Source organism: Danio rerio, chromosome 20 (genome assembly GCF_052040795.2).
Source record: "Danio rerio strain M-AB ecotype USA chromosome 20, GRCz13ab, whole genome shotgun sequence".
NCBI classification, from domain to species: Eukaryota; Metazoa; Chordata; class Actinopteri; order Cypriniformes; family Danionidae; genus Danio; species Danio rerio.
Genome location: NC_141040.1, coordinates 30104530 through 30124388, shown reverse-complemented (window position 1 = coordinate 30124388; position 19859 = coordinate 30104530). Strand labels below are relative to the sequence as shown.

The 19859-nt window shown below is 34.6% G+C and overlaps 1 protein-coding gene across 1 annotated transcript in view; it reads right to left on the bottom strand.

Annotated features, from left to right (window-relative positions):
- Nucleotides 1-19859, bottom strand: part of syne1a (spectrin repeat containing, nuclear envelope 1a) — a 238807-nt gene that overhangs the window by 151488 nt on the left and 67460 nt on the right. The window contains exons 14-27 of the mRNA XM_087298227.2: nt 18803-18912; nt 18552-18590; nt 13145-13252; nt 10682-10819; nt 9222-9386; nt 8970-9082; nt 8631-8799; nt 6656-6752; nt 2766-2962; nt 2520-2684; nt 1418-1555; nt 1153-1290; nt 435-584; nt 112-270 (exon numbers count right to left, since the gene is read on the bottom strand). Coding sequence (XP_087154353.1) covers nt 112-270; nt 435-584; nt 1153-1290; nt 1418-1555; nt 2520-2684; nt 2766-2962; nt 6656-6752; nt 8631-8799; nt 8970-9082; nt 9222-9386; nt 10682-10819; nt 13145-13252; nt 18552-18590; nt 18803-18912 — 1886 coding nt within the window. The remainder of the gene's footprint in view (nt 1-111; nt 271-434; nt 585-1152; nt 1291-1417; nt 1556-2519; nt 2685-2765; nt 2963-6655; nt 6753-8630; nt 8800-8969; nt 9083-9221; nt 9387-10681; nt 10820-13144; nt 13253-18551; nt 18591-18802; nt 18913-19859) is intronic.

The following is a 19859-nucleotide window of genomic DNA, read 5'->3' as shown; positions in this document are numbered from 1 at the left end:
CAGTATTTTTTCCTTTGATTCTCTAAAGAGTTAGAGAATATTTACTCATGCTTAAGTGTGGTGTTTTGTTTGGCAGTATGATATTTGAGCAGAAATGTAATGTAGCCTGACCTGTGCAGTGGTCTGAATCTCTGTTACTCTGTTCTGCAGAAGAGATGTGTCAAAGTTATGCAGAGACTTGGCACAGCACAGCGCTCTCTGTAGGGCCAGATAACTGCGCTCAATAGCACAAACACAGCGCTTACAGGTCTGCTGTTGAGTTTGTAGCTCCTGCCAAAAATGAAGAAAACAGAGATCAATTCTGGCTCAGACAGATCTAATACTTACGGGATTACAAAAGACAGGCACTTTTTATTTGCTGTATCATTACAGTTTCACCACACAGTTTTCTTCACAGTCTAGTAATCTTCTCTCTCCCTGTGGCCTGCACTGACCTGGCACATTTCCTGGTTGTGTTGCTGTGTGATGATGTGTCCAGCGTCCTCCGCTGTCTGATAGAAAGCTGAGATTTGTTTCTCAAGCTCTTCTAACAGAGGAAACAGTGCCTGGCACTCCTTAAGTGTTAAAGGACACTTTTCCTTCAGCTGTGAGGATAAAACAAACAGTCACACATTTTCTCTCAGGCATATAGGCTACGTGACCTACAACCACAAAACCTAAGTGTAATTCTTTTGGAATTAAGATTTATACATCATCAAAAAGCTGAATAAATAAGCCTTCTATTGATAGATACTTTGTTAGGATATAACAACATTTGCCAGAAAAAAATTTGAGTATCTGGAATCTGAGGGCTTAAAAACATCTAAATATTAAGAAAATTGCCTTTAAAGTTGTCTAAATGAAATGCTTCACAGTGCACATTGCTAATCAATCTATCAATTTTGATGTTTGTACATTAAGACATAAAAATAGCCATGGAGTATGTCTTTACTTAATATTTTAATGATTTTGCATAAAAGAGAAACCAATTATTTTCACACATTCAATGTATTGCCAAAAATGCCTGTGCAACATAAGATTATGATTATATGGACCAGGGTCACATATATTAAATTATTTATTCATATAATTTTAGTATCATTCATATAGTTTAGCATTTTAGCTAATGTTTTAATAAATTTGTTGTGTTTTGTTATTTTCTTTAATACAAACCTGATGGAGATGTGCTTCTGTTGTTGGTATTGTAGAACGGGCTTTATTTCCGCCACCATGAACTTTGGCCAGAAGCTGTGCAGAGCGAGCAGCCGCCTTATATTGTGCTTCCACAGCAGGCAGCTTGTGCTTGATCTCCTATGATGTGTTTCAAATTACAACAGAAGGCTTAAAAGTATTACATTTATCATTTCTGAGTGGCCAATATCACACACAAAGACAAATATCACTAATACACTTATAGTGAATGCTGAAACCTCTTTACCTCAACATCCTGCATAAAGGCTTTCACATCCAGCAATGACACTTGAAGTGGTGAGGTAAGTTTATTAATAGAAGCATCCAGAAACTCTTGTATGTCCTGGTGTATTCTCACATTATGGGTCTCAGGAAGACGAGCGTACTAAAAAAACAGAATTAATTACTAAAGGAATAGTAACTTTAAAAAAAAAAAACAACCACATATTGCTGAATTTCTTATACTGTAAAAAGCAATTGGCTGACTTTACCAAAAAAGTGAGTGAACCCCCTACTTTTATCTATTTACCTTTTACAGTTATTTATAGTCATTTTGACATTAGGTTTAATTTCATTGGTTTTCCGTGAATGAACGAATATCATGACTATTCAATCATTTTTCTCTCGCTGCGCCTCCTGGAAACCATCAAAACCCTGAGAGTGCTGTCGATCACTTGAACTGATCAATAGCAAGAGTTTGTGGTCAGGCTACTCCATCAATAGGCTGATATTGAGGGTGTTTAGCTAGTGTGAGCTATGTTGTGCTAAGAAAGATTAACTTACTGATCTCTTAGCCAAAATACATATGAACAGACAATCAGGTAAACATGGATAAACATTATAGGTGCTTTTGAGAAATGTTAAAATTTGCCAGAAAGTTTGGTTGGTAAAATATTGTAAAAATGTGCATTTTTACACAAAAGTACATGGTAAGGTGCTTTTTTTATTTCCACTTGGTGAAACTAGTAGCAGAAAAAAACTTATTCACTTTGTAGATGAAAGCATGTTTATTTTATTTAACCTTTATTTCACCAGAAAAAGACTCTCTAAGATTAATAGTTTCTTTCACATGAGTGTCCTGGTCAAAATGAGGAGCAAGACAGAGTGTACAGACTTTACACGACAAACTACACATTAAGAAAACTTAAAGCAATTATAAATCATAGATTCACCTTCCATTTGCTAAGTGATTGACTTGAATAAATGACCAAAGACACCAGTTTTTGTAATTTCGATCTAGACTCAGGACTCATTCCAACTGGACAGAACTCCATACATAAAACCCAATTCAGGGCCAAGCTACACTGTAATACAACATACAATGATGAGTTTACCTGTCAAACATTTACCTGTTTGACCTTAAGAAACAGCTCTCTCCATCTTCCATTGAGCAGCAGAAGCTGATGCTTCACGTCACGAGTTACTGTTTCATCACAGGTCTCGATCAGAAAGTTTCCTGCATCGTTCATAGCAGCATGCTGGTCCATCCAGTGAGGAAGATTACGAAAAAACTCCTAGAACAACAATAGAGAATTAAAATATATTATAACCATTAACCTGCTGGTAATCATATGGACATAAATGAGGCGTCTCACCCGTTTGGTATTCTCCGGTTGTCTGAGAGCCCCCTGTGCGTCCTCTAGCCAGGCCTGCAGTGAGGCCACACAGCTGTTGTACCTCAGCCAGTTACACTGCACCTCTTCCAGCATTGACCTCACGCTCCGCACCTCCACTGAGAGACTCCTCCACTGATCACACACCTCTCGCAGGAACAGCTTTACCACTCCCTCAACTGAAATGTCAAAACACACGGAGATAAATTAAAGAATTATTAGATGTATAAAAAGGTAATGAATAAACCTCACTGGTTGTCACGTGTGAAGCAAGCATGACTGAGCTTCTGTGGCTTAATTTGAATTCTGTAGACATTGATTGCCAATCAGAGTTTATAAATAAATTAAAAGCTTAAATGAAATCTGTTCAACATATGAAGCAATCACATTTTCTTCTGAAGATTAATATCTACAGATTCTTCAGAGATTTAGAGTTCTGGGTAAACTATGGTTGAATTAAGATACAAGTCTTACAAATTTTATTGAAAATATAAAGTATTAAAATATATTAAAGTGTTTTTTTAAAGATTAACACATCTATTTGAGGTTTTGGAATGTCATGAGCTTGAATAAATAAAATAATTGTCATTTTGTTTATTTCAGTCACATTGTTATATTTTGTCCTTTAAGCTTCTGTTTAACCATCTGTCAATTTTTAATTACTGTATTTATTTATTATTTATTTTAGTATTTTAAGGTAAACCTTTATTATTTTAGCAAGTCACCAACACATAACTACATTTATTTTTATTATATTTTATTACCTTTAAGGCTTTAATTTAATATTTATATATAGTTTTATTTTAGATTCATCAACTAATATAATATAATATAATATAATATAATATAATATAATATAATATAATATAATATAATATAATATAATATAATATAATATAATCATTATTAGTATTTGATATATAATAATGTTTACCGCTCTATAATATAATATAATATAATATAATATAATATAATATAATATAATATAATATAATATAATATAATATAATATAATATAATATAATATAATATAATATAATATAATATAATGTCATATACTATAACATAAGGGGTGACGCAGTGGCGCAGTAGGTAGTGCTGTTGCCTCACAGCGTGAAGTTTGCATGTTCTCCCTGCGTTCGCATGGGTTTCCTACGGGGGCCTTGGTTTTATGGAAGCATATGAGTAGCATAATTCAATTCAAAATGTAATATGCAGAATTGCAATGCAATATGTTAAATGGCAATGTATTTCTGTATTTGAATTTATATTTTCCAAGACATATGAGCCATGTTTGGTGCAGAATGAAAATGTAAATTAAATTACATTGTTTGCATTTCTCATTTCAAACACTGTTTTTATATGTAAATTGTATCTACATTTTAAAGCTTTATAAGTAGCAAAATTAAATTGAAAATGCTATACACAAACTGAATTTGATGTGAATAAAGTACAAGCAAAACCTGTAGCAAAATGATCATTTAAATGTTATTTGTCCTAAATGCATTTACACTCGCGTCTAGGAAATGCAGGATTACATTTTTTAGCATAACAGCATGGGATGTGTGTAGCAAAATTATTTTTGAAATGTAATACGAAAAACGATAATGCAATATGTAAATGGCAGTGTATTTCTGTATTTCAGTTAACATTTTCCAAGACATATGTGCAATGTTTGCTGCAGAATGAAAATGAAAATGAAAAAAAAACATAATGCATTTTCAGTTAACACAGCGCAACGAATGAAAGCCGATTTTAAATTGAAAATGCATTCTGGCCTGGCCACGCCCACAGACGGCCGCCGTTGCTGCCAGGCGGGTTTTAGGTTATGTCGTCACAGCTGAAGAGAGGACTATTTGGGACATTTGGCAGCATAAACATGGCGAAGTCTGTTCCTCAGCGGCTTCGTGAAGCTGCACGAGCCCTCGAGCGTGAACTGGGAAATACTTTAGAAAACCAATCACCTCCTAGCTCAGTAAAGTTGGCTTAAAGTTTGATATTCGCGCACGCAGTTTTAGGGATCATCTGCGATTTACATCAACAGTGTAAATGCATTTAGGACAAATAACATTTAAATAATCATTTTGCTACAGTTTCTGCTTGTACTTTATTCACATCAAATTCAGTTTGTGTATAGCATTTTCAATTTAATTTAGCTACTTATAAAGCTTTAAAATGTAGATACAATTTACACATGAAAACAGTGTTTGAAATGAGAAATGCAAACAATGTAATTTAATTTACATTTTCATTCTGCACCAAACATGGCTCATATGTCTTGGAAAATGCAAATTCAAATACAGAAATACATTGCCATTTAACATATTGCATTGCAATTCTGCATATTACATTTTGAATTGAATTATGCTACTCATATGCTTCCATACACGGTTTCCCCGCACAGTCCAAATAAATGCGGTCCAGGTGAATCGGGTAGGCTAAATTGTCTGTAGTGTATGAGTGTGTGTGGATGTTTCACCAGAGATGGGTTGCGGCTGGAAGAGCATCCACTGCGTAAAAACATGCTGGATAAGTTGGCGGTTCATTCTGCTGTGGCGACCCCGGATTAATAAAGGGACTAAGCCGACAAGAAAATTAATGAATAATATAATATAATATAATATAATATAATATAATATAATATAATATAATATAATATAATATAATATAATATAATATAATATAATATAATATAATATAATATAATATAATATAATAGAATAGAATAACATAGAATAGAATAGAATAGAATAGAATAGAATAGAATAGAATAGAATAGAATAGAATAGAATAGAATAGAATAGAATAGAATATTATACAGGTTTTAATTTATTATACAAGTGCAACAGAGTGCACTATTTCTTGCTTTTCTTATTCCGAAAAATCTTTATATGTCCTCAAATTCCATAAAAATTGTGACTTCATAATCCTATCGGAGATTAATTTTCTAAAAATATGCTAAACTAAACTAAAATCTGAATCTTTCTTTTACTGAAACCCTGATCCTTTTACTGAAATACTGATTCATAATCATTTGGAATGCAGTGTAATGTCTGTACTTTCATACAGCACCAGTGACCCATTTTAGTGTTGAGTAGCCCTGCGATAAAACACCCTAAAAAAGTGTGATTGGCTTCTACACAATCTATGTCAAGATCTTCCAATCACACTTGAGCTCCATCGCACAATAACACCACCTCTATGCTAAAATAGCCTTAGGCACAGACAAAGCAACATGTTGGCAGTCTATTGCCCGGAGAAACCCAATTAGAATACAGTATCTGCACTAATGGACTGGAATTCCCCTTTGCGCTCTGTGCCTGGGAAAACCTCATTTACTGTAGCCCGGGGAGAGACGTCTGAGTGTCAAAAGAGGAAGAAAAACCAAAAGGAAAAGAGCTAGACTAAAACACAGAGAGAGAAAGAGACAGAAGACAGTAGGAAGACGCTACTGGCACAGACTGATTGACTACTGAGTCCACTAGGATTAAACTCAGTGAGGGTGAAACGAGGTGAGCTGCTCTCATTCTGCCCTCTGGACATCGAGATGGTGCAAATGTGAAGGATTTGCTCTGAAAACAAATCTTTGCCTTTATCTGCCTAGCCATGATATGATTTGTACATTACAAATATTTTTCTAAATCACCCAAGGCTGAAATATAGCTAGCTGCTGCTAAAATGTATGGGTTTCACGATACAGATATACTCAAGCAAGCTGATTTTGCTATATTTGATGACATTGATGATGTTAGAGAGATAATTGCATAGTGAAACACCAGCAAAATAACAGCTGTAAAGTTCTTACAATCTTTAAGCAGTCTTACAGGCGTACTGTACATATAAAACCCAATTATTCAGTACATGAATTTTACCTGAGCTGTCTGCTTTAATGTAGAGCTCTGCAGCTTGTAACAGAGACTGGTGGCTGGATTCATACTTCTCAAAGAACTGCTGGCCCTCCACAAAAGTCTAGAAAAGCAGAAAATGAACAAAACTGTTACTGTACTTCAGCCAAAAATGTTATAAATCAGTCATTAAATACTCGCTCTCATGCTACTACATTCCTGTCAGCCTTTGTTTACCTTCAGAAGACAAATTGAAAGATATTTAGGTATCAAATCTACCTTCGGGTATAAATAAAGTAACCTAACCTAACCTAATTTAAGATTAAATCTGAGCGCTTTCTCATCTTCCATAGACAGCAAAAGTCCAGAGATGCTTAACGCCCAAAAACTGTACAAAAACATTGTCAAACAATATCCATGTGTCTTCAGTGGTTCAACTGTAAACATATGAAGCTCCAAGAACACCTTTTTGAGGCACAAAAACCTGTAAAGATGTTTACTATGGCCAGTGCAATATACTGCAATTAAAGCCAGCAGCACAACATGCAAGTGTCGTATTGTGCATAATAAACATGTACCCTATTTTAACACCCAAGACAAAGGTGAACAAAGTAATTTTTTAAATACTTTTAGTTTAAGGATTTTTAAGTACAACAGAACATACAAACAACGTTGTCTCAGAATATACACACTTTGCAGGTTAATATAATATGAATTGCCATACATGTGGATTCAGCTGCTGGAGATAGAAATGTATTGTTACAGAGTATGTAGTCATCAAAAGTCCTAAAAGGTAGTGTGCCAATCATGAGGGATGCTGAATTTGGACTGAGCGCATTTCAGGTCTGGGTATCTGAGTAAGGGCTCTCAGGTAGCAAAAAATTTTCTGTTAGAATTGGACTTCATGAATCAGAGCGTTTTCAAATAGATGAAGGAGTCTATATCCATTAACCAGATTGGAAAAGAAGGAGGTAAAGGAGATTTCCAGTTTCCAGTTAATATCCTTGCCTAGAGTGAGGGCTTGTTGGAGATGTCTTGGAAGGGTGGTGGAGTGTTCTGATAAACCAAAAATAACAAGCTCTGTGTCTGGTAGGAGGGAAATATATATTAAAAAAATGTGTCCAAAAATCAAACAAAGAGCCTTAAAACCAAAATGCACGAACTGTAGTGTCCACTGTTATTGTACGTAAAGCTAAAGTGGCAGGATGCCGATTTTCTTTGGATATTTACACTTATTCAACATAGGTGAAATAGAAGAAAAAAGTTTGTGTAATTTGGTTTTGGTATAGTGCAGGCGATGACTGACCTTGAACTGTATTAACTGGTGCATACTGTTTGCCGATCAGAACCGTACTGTAGTCAGGCACTTATCACATAGTTCCTCTTATATCTCAGTTCCAAGTTCACCCTCCCAAGCCAGTTTAAATTTCTCATTAGAAGCTGAGACAAAGGTTTCAAACAACCCAACAAAAATGAGATGAGCGGACTGAGGAGGGTTCAGGAAGACACCAAAAACATTTTTATCCGGGATTAAGTGAACAAAGTCGTTTTTACAGTTATTTCTGGACACAAAGGTGTTCTTGAAGCTTTGCATGATGGGACACCACTGAAGTCATGTGAATGTTTTTTTTCTTCTTTTTCTGGACTTTCTGGACTTTCTGGACTTTTCTGGATAGTGGCTGAGAGCTCCAGGATTTCATCCAAAATATTTTCATTTGTGTTCCAAGGATGAACAAAGGTCTATAGATATTGCAGTGGCATGTGGGTAAGTAATTAATGAATATATTTTAATTTTGGGGTAAACCAACACTTTAATAAATGTAAAAAGAAATACATATCTTTAAAAAATGTTAAACTTAACTGTTTTCAATGGAATGGGAACAAAAAGAGTATTTATTAAATTTCAATAAGAAATGAGGGCTATAACAAGTTATTCTAAAATAATAATTTATCATTTTAAATAAATAGTAACTACGTGTAATCTATTTAGGATTAAACTTACACCATAGCTTTGTAGCAGAAGCTCCATTGACTCCAGTCGGCCGTATTTAATGATCCAGGATTTCAGTTTGGACTCAGCCAGTGTTAAAAATGCCAGCATGCTGTATTTCGACTCCCAGAATTCCAGTTTGCTCAAGTGAATGTGTGAAGAGGTAGATATGTAGTGTAATCTGAAAGCAGTTCAAATAAAACAATATAATATAATATAATATAATATAATATAATATAATATAATATAATATAATATAATATAATATAATATAATATAATATAATATAATATAATATAATATAATATAATATATAATCATTATTAGTATTTGATATATTATAATGTTTACCGCTCTGCCATGTCTTGCAGTTGTTCTGTGGGAATAGGCATATTATTAACACATCTGTCGCGGTGTATTAACTGCAAGGTCTGTTTGTGTCTTTCAAGAAGCCTTAAGATCTCCTGCACAAACAAACACAGAGTATGCAGGATTACTTTTAAGCTGAGGTTTGTGACTAATTAATAGATTTCCATTCATGCTTTCTCCACAACGCCATAAGTATTCATACAGACAAACAGAGAGTTTTTAATCATGCTTGACCTGGTCACGCAGTCGTTTTTTGTGAATGGCTTTGGCGGTCTCATCGTGGGCTTGTTGAGGGATCAGTTCCTCTCGCAGAATCTCCTCTGCCTGATGTAACCACACACCGACCTCCCCCAGTGGATGTGGCAAACCGCTGTCCAGCTGAAGATGCCAATCCAAGAGCTGCGGCAAAAAAAAAAAAAAACTCTTTGAATTTGTGTGCTCTCCCATAGTGTGTTTTATTTTATTTTATTATTTTAAATTATTTTATTTTATTATTATTTTCATTCATTCATTTATTTTCTTTTTCGGCTTAGTCCCTTTTTAAACCGGGGTCGCTACAACGGAATGAACCGCCAACTTATCCAGCATGTTTTTAAGTGGCGGATACCCTTCCAGCCGCAACCAATCTTTAGGGAAACATCCACACACACATTCACACTCACACGCATTCACTACGGACAATTTAGCCAACCCAATTCACCTGTACCGCATGTCTTTGGACTGTGGGGGAAACTGGAGCACCCGGAGGAAACCCATGCAAATTCAGGGAGAACATGCAAACTCCACACAGAAACTCCAACTGACCCAACCGAGGCTCGAACCAGCAGCCTTCTTGCTGTGAGGCGACAGCACTACCTACTGCGCCACTGCGTCACCCATTTTATTTTACTTTACTTTACTTTACCTTATTTTACTTTACTTGATTTTAATTTATTTTATTTTCCTTTACTTTACTTTGCTTTATTGTATTTTGCTTTACTTTGCTGTGCTTTCTTTTATTTTATTTTATTTTAATTATTTTTTTCAGGGTTTGCATTTGAATTAGTTTTTTAAACACATTGGCCATTTTTTATTATTGAGATTTCATTGGGACAACTTAATTTTTATGTTCAATCCACATAAATTTGTTCAATAAACAAAGTTAACTTAATTTATTTGTGTTGAGTCAACATGAATTAATTATGTGGAACCTTGCATTTTTTACAGTGTACATACAGTAGCATGTGAAAAAAGTATGTGAAAAAATAACCATCTGAATTTAAAATGTAAGCAAACATATTAAAACACATAATGCAAATGAAGCACATTATTGCTGTACCTCATGTGAAGTATTTATATATTCATAAGTATGAGAGTATGCAATTTGTGATGCGAATATTTACTACTTTTGTTCAATAGGATGACTTATTCAGGAATTAAGTAAACGGCTCTCTTTGTAAATGGCTAATTGAATCATTAGTTCACCTGCATCATTTAAAAAGTGAATTCATTAAATTACAAAACATTGGGTGACAGTTAAAGGGTTAACAACAATTAGTTACAACAAAAACCGTTTGGGAGAAATATAATAAATTTAATGTAAAACTTTGTGTTTGGTGTTCTGTGGTGGCAAAACCGATTCAATGATAAGTGTTAGTATTTGTATTATAATTTGTTTAATATGAAAAATAATTCAAATCTCCAGCGTCTCTGACCCTCTTGCACAGTCTCTCCCAGGCCTGTTTGACCAGAGCTTGGTCTGCAGTCAGCTTTCCGTCCTTCTGAGTGGACTGAACACACGTCTCCACTTGTCTTCTCTGCACCTCAAACTGCACACGAAAACGCTTGAATGTCTGAGGGAGTGAAAGAGACGGAGGAAATTACATTACAGAGATTATGAATATTCAAATAATGTTCAATGCAATGCCGGTAGGTGAGAGACAGTAAGATAACACATCCTGTCCAAAAAAAGGACAAAGCGAGAGAAAGAGAAAAAGAGAGAAAGAGAGACATGCCAAAAGCTGAAAAAGAATTTAAACAGGCAAATTGCACATGCATCTATTCATGTAATAATGGGCTCCAATTTTCCACTTTCTCTCCACCCGTGTGGTCGCTGCTAGAGATCTCTTCTGAATATGGAACATGTCCGTGGGGCTACAGACACAACAGACGTCTCTTCACTGGAGCCCATGATTATGAGAGCATCGAGAGCTTTCAGCTTTAATGTATATTAGCATTGTCTGCATGTGTATGTGTGTGGAAATGTTTTGAGCAACTTGTGTTTTATCTGGGATCTACCTTTTTTTGTGTGTGTGTGTGTGTGTGTTTATTCGTGTCCTTTTTGATTATAACTATCTGCATGCATAATCATTTGTTTGATTTGTTTTGACATGGTACATTTCAATAGTCTGACACCATGCTGTAAATAATGGCTGGCAGGTTTTGGTATTCTGTCTAATATTTTTGGGAAAAAAGAAACTTTAATGGTAGTGTAAACCATCAGAATTTGAAAAATGAGCAGCTCAAGTGCACGTCATCAAAACAAATAGACTTGTTGCTCAGTTCCTTCAGCAGTTTAAACAACGCACGGTCCCACTTTATATTAGGTGGTCTTAATTACTATGTACTTACATTTAAATGATTAATTTGTCACAGCCATATCACCCTGCAGCCCACATTGGTACATTTAAAATAATCAGTCACAGCCATATCACCCTGCAGCCCAAGACCGCTTACTCACTGAAGCTAAGCAGAGCTGAGCGGTCAGTACCTGGATGGGAGACCCTAATGGGAAAAGGTTGCTATTGGAAGTGGTGTTAGTGAGGCCAGCAGAGGAGCTTAACCTGTGGTTTGTGTGAGTTCTAATGAAGTCAATGGGACACTATACTATCGACGTTAAACCGAGGTCCTGCGCTCGAGGTAATGCGCTACATAAATACACATTACATTACATTTGCTGTATGCACTTACAGTAATAAGGTTTATACAAAAATCTTTCTTCTTATTCAATCCTTCTTTCTTATTTTTTCTGTATTTACTCTTCTGTATATATAATATGTTATTTACATTTACTGTTGACCCATTCCTTATACCTGAACCGATTCTTAAGCATACCCATGCCAGCCAAAACCTGTTCTTAACCTTACCCGTATAACAAACCCGTATCTCAAAGCACCATAATTTTTGAGCAATACAACATTAACAAAATAAGTACATTTGACCTATTTTTTATATAAGTACCCGATAGTTAAGGCCACTTAATATAAAGTGTGACCCAAAAAATAGACCTGGTTCACTTAGTGCTAACACTGTCAAGACTGAATATAAAGATATAATACAAAACAAAAACTTAGTGATAATCCAAAACAATTCTGCGTGTAAAACATGGTTGTTGTATGCATGTACATGTCTTTTTAACAGTTAAAAAGTAGAAGATATTTTAAAATGTTTACGTTAGTCAATCACACAAATGAAAATCTGCTTCTAGTAGACATGTTTGTGTAACCTGTGTTAGATCAAAACAGACTAGAAAAATATTTTCCATTTGGTTGGCATGCACCAGAGTTCAGACGGCAACGCTCAAACTTATTTCAATGAACAGCATTGAACAAAGCACCAAATTTGATATAATCAAACTAGGCATGGGCCGGTAAAAGGTTCTGACAGTATGATAACCTTGGATAATAACATCAGGGTTTAACTGTATCAATATATTTTGATTACTGCTCTAAAATATATTCTTTTTAAATGTCTGGGTAAAAAACAACAAATTTTCCCCTTTGAAAACAATATATTATATTTTTTGAAAGATTAAAAATATTTTGGAGCAGTAAACTTGTCAGGCTAAATACTTCAAATTTCAAAAACACTGATTTCTTTACAGTTTAAAGCGGCATCTTTGGATATCTTTTTCTGCTGGCGATACTGTTGTCCTAAAAAACAAACAAAAAAGTAAATAAAAAATCTTACACATACCTTAGGAACGATATTAAAGAACATTTTGGTGGTTTTAAAACCTTGACTTTTATAAACGGTTATCGTCACATGCCTAAATCAAACCAACCCTGACAAGTGTGAACACTAAGATTCCTAAAGTTCTACTTAAAGTTAACTCATTTCTTATGCTGTTTAAATAATGCTATCATGCCTATATGTTGTTACTGAGACCCTAAGCTTACCTGGTATCGCACAGTGAGACTCCCTCCGTCCCTCTGGGCTTGAGCGCAGTCTCTCTCCATCTGATCTGCCCACGCTTTCAGCTCCCTCAGAGTCTTCCTCTGCTCCTTCTGAGAGAACAATAAAAGAACGCTGAGTTTAGTCAGGATCGTAGAAACAAGACAAAAACCAAACATTTGCACAGATTTAAGGCCCTCGGGGGTGTCTATACTCATCATTTCCTTACATAAAGTAATTTAATGCACTTTAAACCCCAGACTCATACAATTTTGCAGTTCAAACATGCATCACTAATGCCACATTTATAAATCCAACACAGACTTTGTGCTCCTGCTGCTTGCAGAGTTCTCCTACTCTATTGTCAGATTTGCCCCAAACCTCTCCACGGGGGAGCAAGAAATCAGCTCTGCGGGGGAGATACTAATCATTTTACACACATTTACCCTCCCTATTATGAATTAGGAACAAGAGAGAGAAAGTGAGAGCAGTGTTCAGCTAATTCTAATGAAATTAAGCCTATTCTTCCACCGCTCATCTTACATTTTGGCATCCGCAGCGAGGCAATGCCTTTGGGTCATCAAAATGATTATAGCATGACCTTGCCAACGTCTGTTCTCCTCCCCACCTCCCAGAAACCAATACAGTCACATGCATACAATGGCAAATTAAAGCGTGCTTATTATGCTGCTTTAAAATGTTTTGAGGGCCTCCTGCAATAGCTGTACAACCATTCAAGGTCAAAGAACACCTTAATTGTCTCATTTGCAAAATCTTCTTTTTTAACAGTGTCTAAGGGTGTTTTCACACCTGTCTTGTTCAGAGTGTTTGTTTCAGAACCTGGAGAGTTTCCTCCATTATCCTAAAGGCATTTGGGAATATAATCATGCTAAGATGTGGACCACAACAACTATGTGGTTTTCTTTTTATGAGAAAACCACAGAGCAACTTTTGCAACTATCTAGCTTTTATCACAATGTATAATTGGTTATTACATACTGTGCTTTCAAACAAGCACTGCAAATGCCACTCAGAATTAATTTTGGGATAACCTCAAAATGAAATGTTCAAATTAATTTTAATCAGAGCAAAGTATTTCATGGCAACTGTCCAAAACCAACAAAAATACAGATGAAGTCTTTATTGCTGCTTATAGTTATGGGTCACAGTTTATATTAAGTGGCCTTATCTAAAATGTACTTACACTAAAACTAAAACTTGTTAGAATGTATTTACTGTGTAAATACATGTTTTATGTTGTACTAATGCTTGATTAAATAACTCAAATTTAAAATTACAATGCTGACCATCCCTTACACTTTAACCCACCCCAAACCTGTCCCTAACCCTACCCGTATCCCACCTCAAGAGCACCAGAAGTGTTCTGCAATACATTATAAACACATAAAGAGCGTTGTATTTATATTTTGATGCAAGTTCATAGTCGTTAAGGCCACTTAATGAAAAGAAAGACCAAATTATGAAAAAAAATATGTAGCTACAATCCGACCCTTAAATACCGCCTTATAAAAGGAAACTGAACCAAAATGAAACTGCATCAAAATTTCTATCAGTTTCAATCCCTAAACAAAGCAAATGATCTACAGGAGTGAAAACTCTCTGAAATCTCTCTAAACTCCTCCTTTCAGTCTGTTAATCTGATTGATGAGATGGCCCACACTGAAAATAATTCAAGCAGTACTTTATCCAATTAAAAATGTATCTTTCATTTTAGTTTAATATTATTTGTTTTATTTTTCAGGTATTATATTTTAAGTTTAAAACATAGTTAATTATAAATGATTTTGATTAAGCAATACTTGTTTGGTTACACACAAAGGCATGCTTTTTAAGCAGAAACTCAATATGCTTTGTACTTTGATGGACTAAAAAAAATGTTTAAGGCAAATTATTTATTTTCATTGGCTCAAGTGATCAAATTTAGATGTGAAACCATTACCTTACATTTTTGCAATTGGATGAATGAACATTTTAAGGAAATTGTTGTTTTGATTAAAGCTTTATCTTCTTGCTTAGAACAAAAATATAATTTAAATTAATTGACTTTCTAAAAAATTCAGGTGATATTAAATTGTTTTCATTGAGATAGAAAATAATGTTTAAGGCAAATGATTTATTTTCATTGGGTCAAGTGTTTGTTTGTTTTTTGAATTGGATGAATGAAAGTTTTTTTTCCAGTGCAGAAAATGGAGTCGAAAAACCATACTCTCATTAGCATATCTGAATTTCAGCTCCTTCAGAACTTGGCATGGCATGTATCAAGTGTTTGATTTTTAAAGTGGATTGTCCATTATTCAAGGACAACCGATGAAGACCATAAGCTGGCATTTTGTAGAAAGTAAAATTGGAATTACTAGCTGGGTATACATCGCCCTGTGTTGATTCTGATTTTAAAGTATTGCATTGAAAAACAAGTGATTGAAATGCAAAATTTTCAATAAAAATCCCTTACTGATAATGGGAGATGGAAATGCATTTGCTGAATAAACTCTGGTATACTGTAGTTAACATTAAGCCTATTTGACTAATCAGCTGTCTCTATAATGCTTGCCTTGTTTAATGTTAGTTACTAGGATACCAATACTACAGTCAGCCACTCTAAAAACTTGATGGAAACTAACCTAATTCACATTTTTCTTTTTGTGCATAAGCATGAAAACCCATCAACAGACTACTCATTTTCAGGCAAGTTCAGAATCTGCTTTTTCTTTTTAGAGACAATGGGCCCCATCATACACTCGACGCAATGAGACGCAATTTGTTGCTAATTCAGACCAACACCACCATAATTTTCATGTTTTGCGCTACATTGTTTGAATAGCAAATCCATTTGCGCCACTTTGTGGACTCATGAGCGTGCTGGTCTATAAAGAAGGTGTGTTAAAGTGCATTGTTGGCGCCTAGCTATTTTGAAGAACTGAAACAGACTGCAGCATTGACCAACTGAAAGATGGTCTAAAGTCCAGTGCAGAGTATGTTAGTTATGTGCCTATGCAGGTCCAAAACGTTTACACATTGCTTAATACAAACAGGATGTACATCAATACACAAATATCTTTACATAAGAAAAAAATAAAGGATGAAAATGTTACAAAAATTATTATTTTCTACATAAATATAAAATCCACTGCCTCCATACCTTCTTTACCTTGAGGGCTTTTTTCCATTTATTCATGAGAATTAACCTTTTTTAAAATTATTTAATTATTATTAGCAGTATTATTTATTATATGCATATTTATATTTGCTTTAATAAAACCAAGTTCACATTTGACCACATGTAAGGTTTTGGACCATATAGGGGCATAAGAATAGGACATGTGTTTGGATATAACTCGGGTTTTTGATCACACTTCATTGTTATTGTTCATTTATTCATTTGTTGAAATTAGAACTGATTTTAGTTTTGAAAATAGTTTGCAAACAAATCTTTGCACTTAACAAATGAAATTAAACATGTAGGCTAATAGATGTCTTCAGTGGAGTGCGTACAACATCGTTTCCTCATCCAAAAAACAAAAGGAGTAAAGTGTAAAAGGCCAAATGGTGGAGCTCATTCTTTATCCTTGTGCTGCAGATGGTCTGTTTAACTGTTTTCTTGGTAGTGAAGCGTTCAGTTTTTCCACTTACAAAGGTCGCCATGTAAATAGCATTATTAAATACTCATTAAGAGAATAAGCACACCCCTGTTAGACCATGTGCTGGAGTGCAGAGCGTATTTTTTCGTCCTAATAAAAAAGTTGATTAGGACATCCCATAACTCTTTTGTGTCATGCACTTTGGACTTTGCACCCAGATTGTTAAAATAGAGCCCAATGACTCCATTTTCCATGCACTTTGAAACTTTGAAGACATTTTACATTCCCTAACAGTTGTATTACACCAGTGGTTCTTAACTGGTTTGGCCATGGGACCCACATTTTTACATGGTCATCAAGCCGCGGCCCAAATTTTTAGGAACTATAATATAATTTTAGGAATTATAATTAACTTGTGTTTATCTGTTAACATACACAAGTAGTGACAGATAAATCATAAGAAAATCACCAAGAAGTACAAATAAATAAAAAATGTAATAAATGATTTAATTGCTGTGATTTAACAAAATGTATAAAATTATAGAAATATTACAAAGTAAAAACGTCAAATACTGTAAACAGTGATTAGTGTAAGGAAAAGTTTAGGTACCATTAACTAAACTGAACTGTTAACAAAACATTAACATTGATCCTGTTGAACAGAACAAACCAGCAAATTAAAGTAAAATAATTAAAATAATCTTAACCATTTTATAATATTTTTTGCTCTTCTGCTATTGTGTGGGCTTTCTTGGCCTTTGCTGCACGATGAGCACAGTAAGATGCGCCTGTACTGCGTGCCTGTTCTTGTTTTGAACATGAAGATGTTAGGCACTTCTTGGCTATTGGAGTCATCTTTGAAAATAGTCCATAAGTTTGTCCCTGCAACTGAGATATTTGGTTGCTAAATGTCGTTTTAATTCAGAAGGTTTCGTGCTCTCTTGTGAGAGCACCTCACTACATATGACATACTGAGGTTTTAAGCCTTTTTTGTTGTCAATATAAGTAAATCCACACTTTACATGTTTAGGAACATACTTGCGCTTCGACATATTTGTTGCCATAATTAAAGGAAATTTCACATATCAAACAGTACGGTTGACACGCGTACATTTCAAAATAAAAGTCCGATATAAGCAAAATAAGTAAAAAATTTAACTTTTGTTGTTTGTTTGACCACACACTCCGCTGCCCACTGAAAATGTTCCTGCAATTCACCTTTGGGTCGCGACCGACCAGTTGAGAAACACTGTATTACAATATTCATGAAAGATATAATAAGGGCACTTCAAAAACATTGTCCTAGTTAAAATGTATAACAAAGAAGCAAAAATGGCTCAAATTGCCGTGACTATGAAATCCGTGCATTACATTAGGCGGCATGAGGGAACTAATGGTGTCTACAAAAGCTTCAAGTGGTGATAAGATCAATTTCAACTTAATTTTTAACCACTATTATACTTTAAAAACCACCACTAAAGCTAATCATCAGGCTATCAGTATCAGCGCAAGCAAAAAAAAAAAATAGGCAAGGGTCGTTTTTGTCATGTAAATGTCACCCAAAGCCCCAGTTGTAATGCAAATATAATAGTGCAGGGAGTAAAATTATATGAGACGTTTCAAAGGCTTACAATGCCCTGGATTATTAAACCTGATCCACACAGTATCCGGGCTGTTCATGATGAAAAGGAAGCCAAAATACTACTGAAAGGAATTTAAACTACATGGCACAGCAGCAGCAGGTGGAAATAGTTGTGATGCAGCCAAAGCAGGAATTTAATGGGGTTGGGTTTATTTATACAAGCAAACGTACCTCTAACATTTCCTCAATGGCTCGAGGAGCAAGGTAAAACTTGAGACAAAAAAAGAATGAATGTAAACAACAAAAGACAGAGAACACAACAGAGGGAGGAGTATAAAGAGAGAGAGAGAGAGGCGAGTAAAGAGAAATGTGACTCCACAAATATGACAGAATGTTGATCATGATTATTTAAGAGTCCAGACATCTGACCATTGGACATACAATGAACGAAAGCTGTATGTTGAGAAATATCTTCAGTATACCTCCTCTTGCTGCTGTCCAGTCTCGGTGTGTTGACGGTCTGGATGATGCTTCAGAAACTGTGCCACATAAGTCATGATGGACTTCTCATCTGGTTTATCCACATCCACATCTAAAAATCACATCAAAAGTGAGGTAATTTTACAGTTGTTTGATAGTTTTCAACAAAACACCATGACCCTTTAAGTTTTTACTTAGTAACTATGTCATCTAGAATCATTAGTATCATTAGACTGTTTATTTAATGTCGCTTTGCAAGCTATAAGTAACATGTATGTCAGCTTATTGTACTAACCCGTATTTAACAGTCTCCAAATACTAATAGTTATTTTAGCCCTGCTAGTGTGATGCATTTTGGAGAGTTGGATTGCAAGTAGATAAGGGAGAAACATACGTAATCAAACTTGGAATTATAATCTCCCTTTTCTCTTTCAATTACTTCTTTGATGAGGGAGAGTCTCAGGGCAGTTTTTTTTTTTTTTTTTTTTTCAGATCATTTGGTCTAATATTGTAATATACAGTTGAAGTCAGAATTATTAGCCCCCCTTTGATTTTTTTTTTACATTCTTTAAATATTTTACAAATGATGTTAAACAGAGCAAGGAAATGTTCACAGTATGTCTGATAATATTTTTTCTTTTGGACAAAGTCTTATTTGTTTTTTTCGACTAGAATCAAAGCAGTTCTAAATTTTTTAAACACCACTTAAGGTCAAAATTATTAGCCCCTTTAAGCTAATTTTTTTCGATAGTCTACAGAATAAACCATCGTTATACAATAACTTGAAACAATAAACAAATAAACAGGGGCTCTAAAAATGTAGGGGGGCTAATCATTCTCACTTCAATTGTATATTTGCACATTTCACATACTGTAAAGTAAGAACAATTGTCTAAATACATTTTTGCAGTTAAAATACAGAGTAAAGCAGTGAGATCAATTTTAATTCATGAGCTGAGCAATCCAAGTAAATTATATCATTTGTTTTGTGCATTTTGTGCAATATTTATACCACTTTAACATGCATGCACATACTTGTCTACACTGAAATTCATTAAA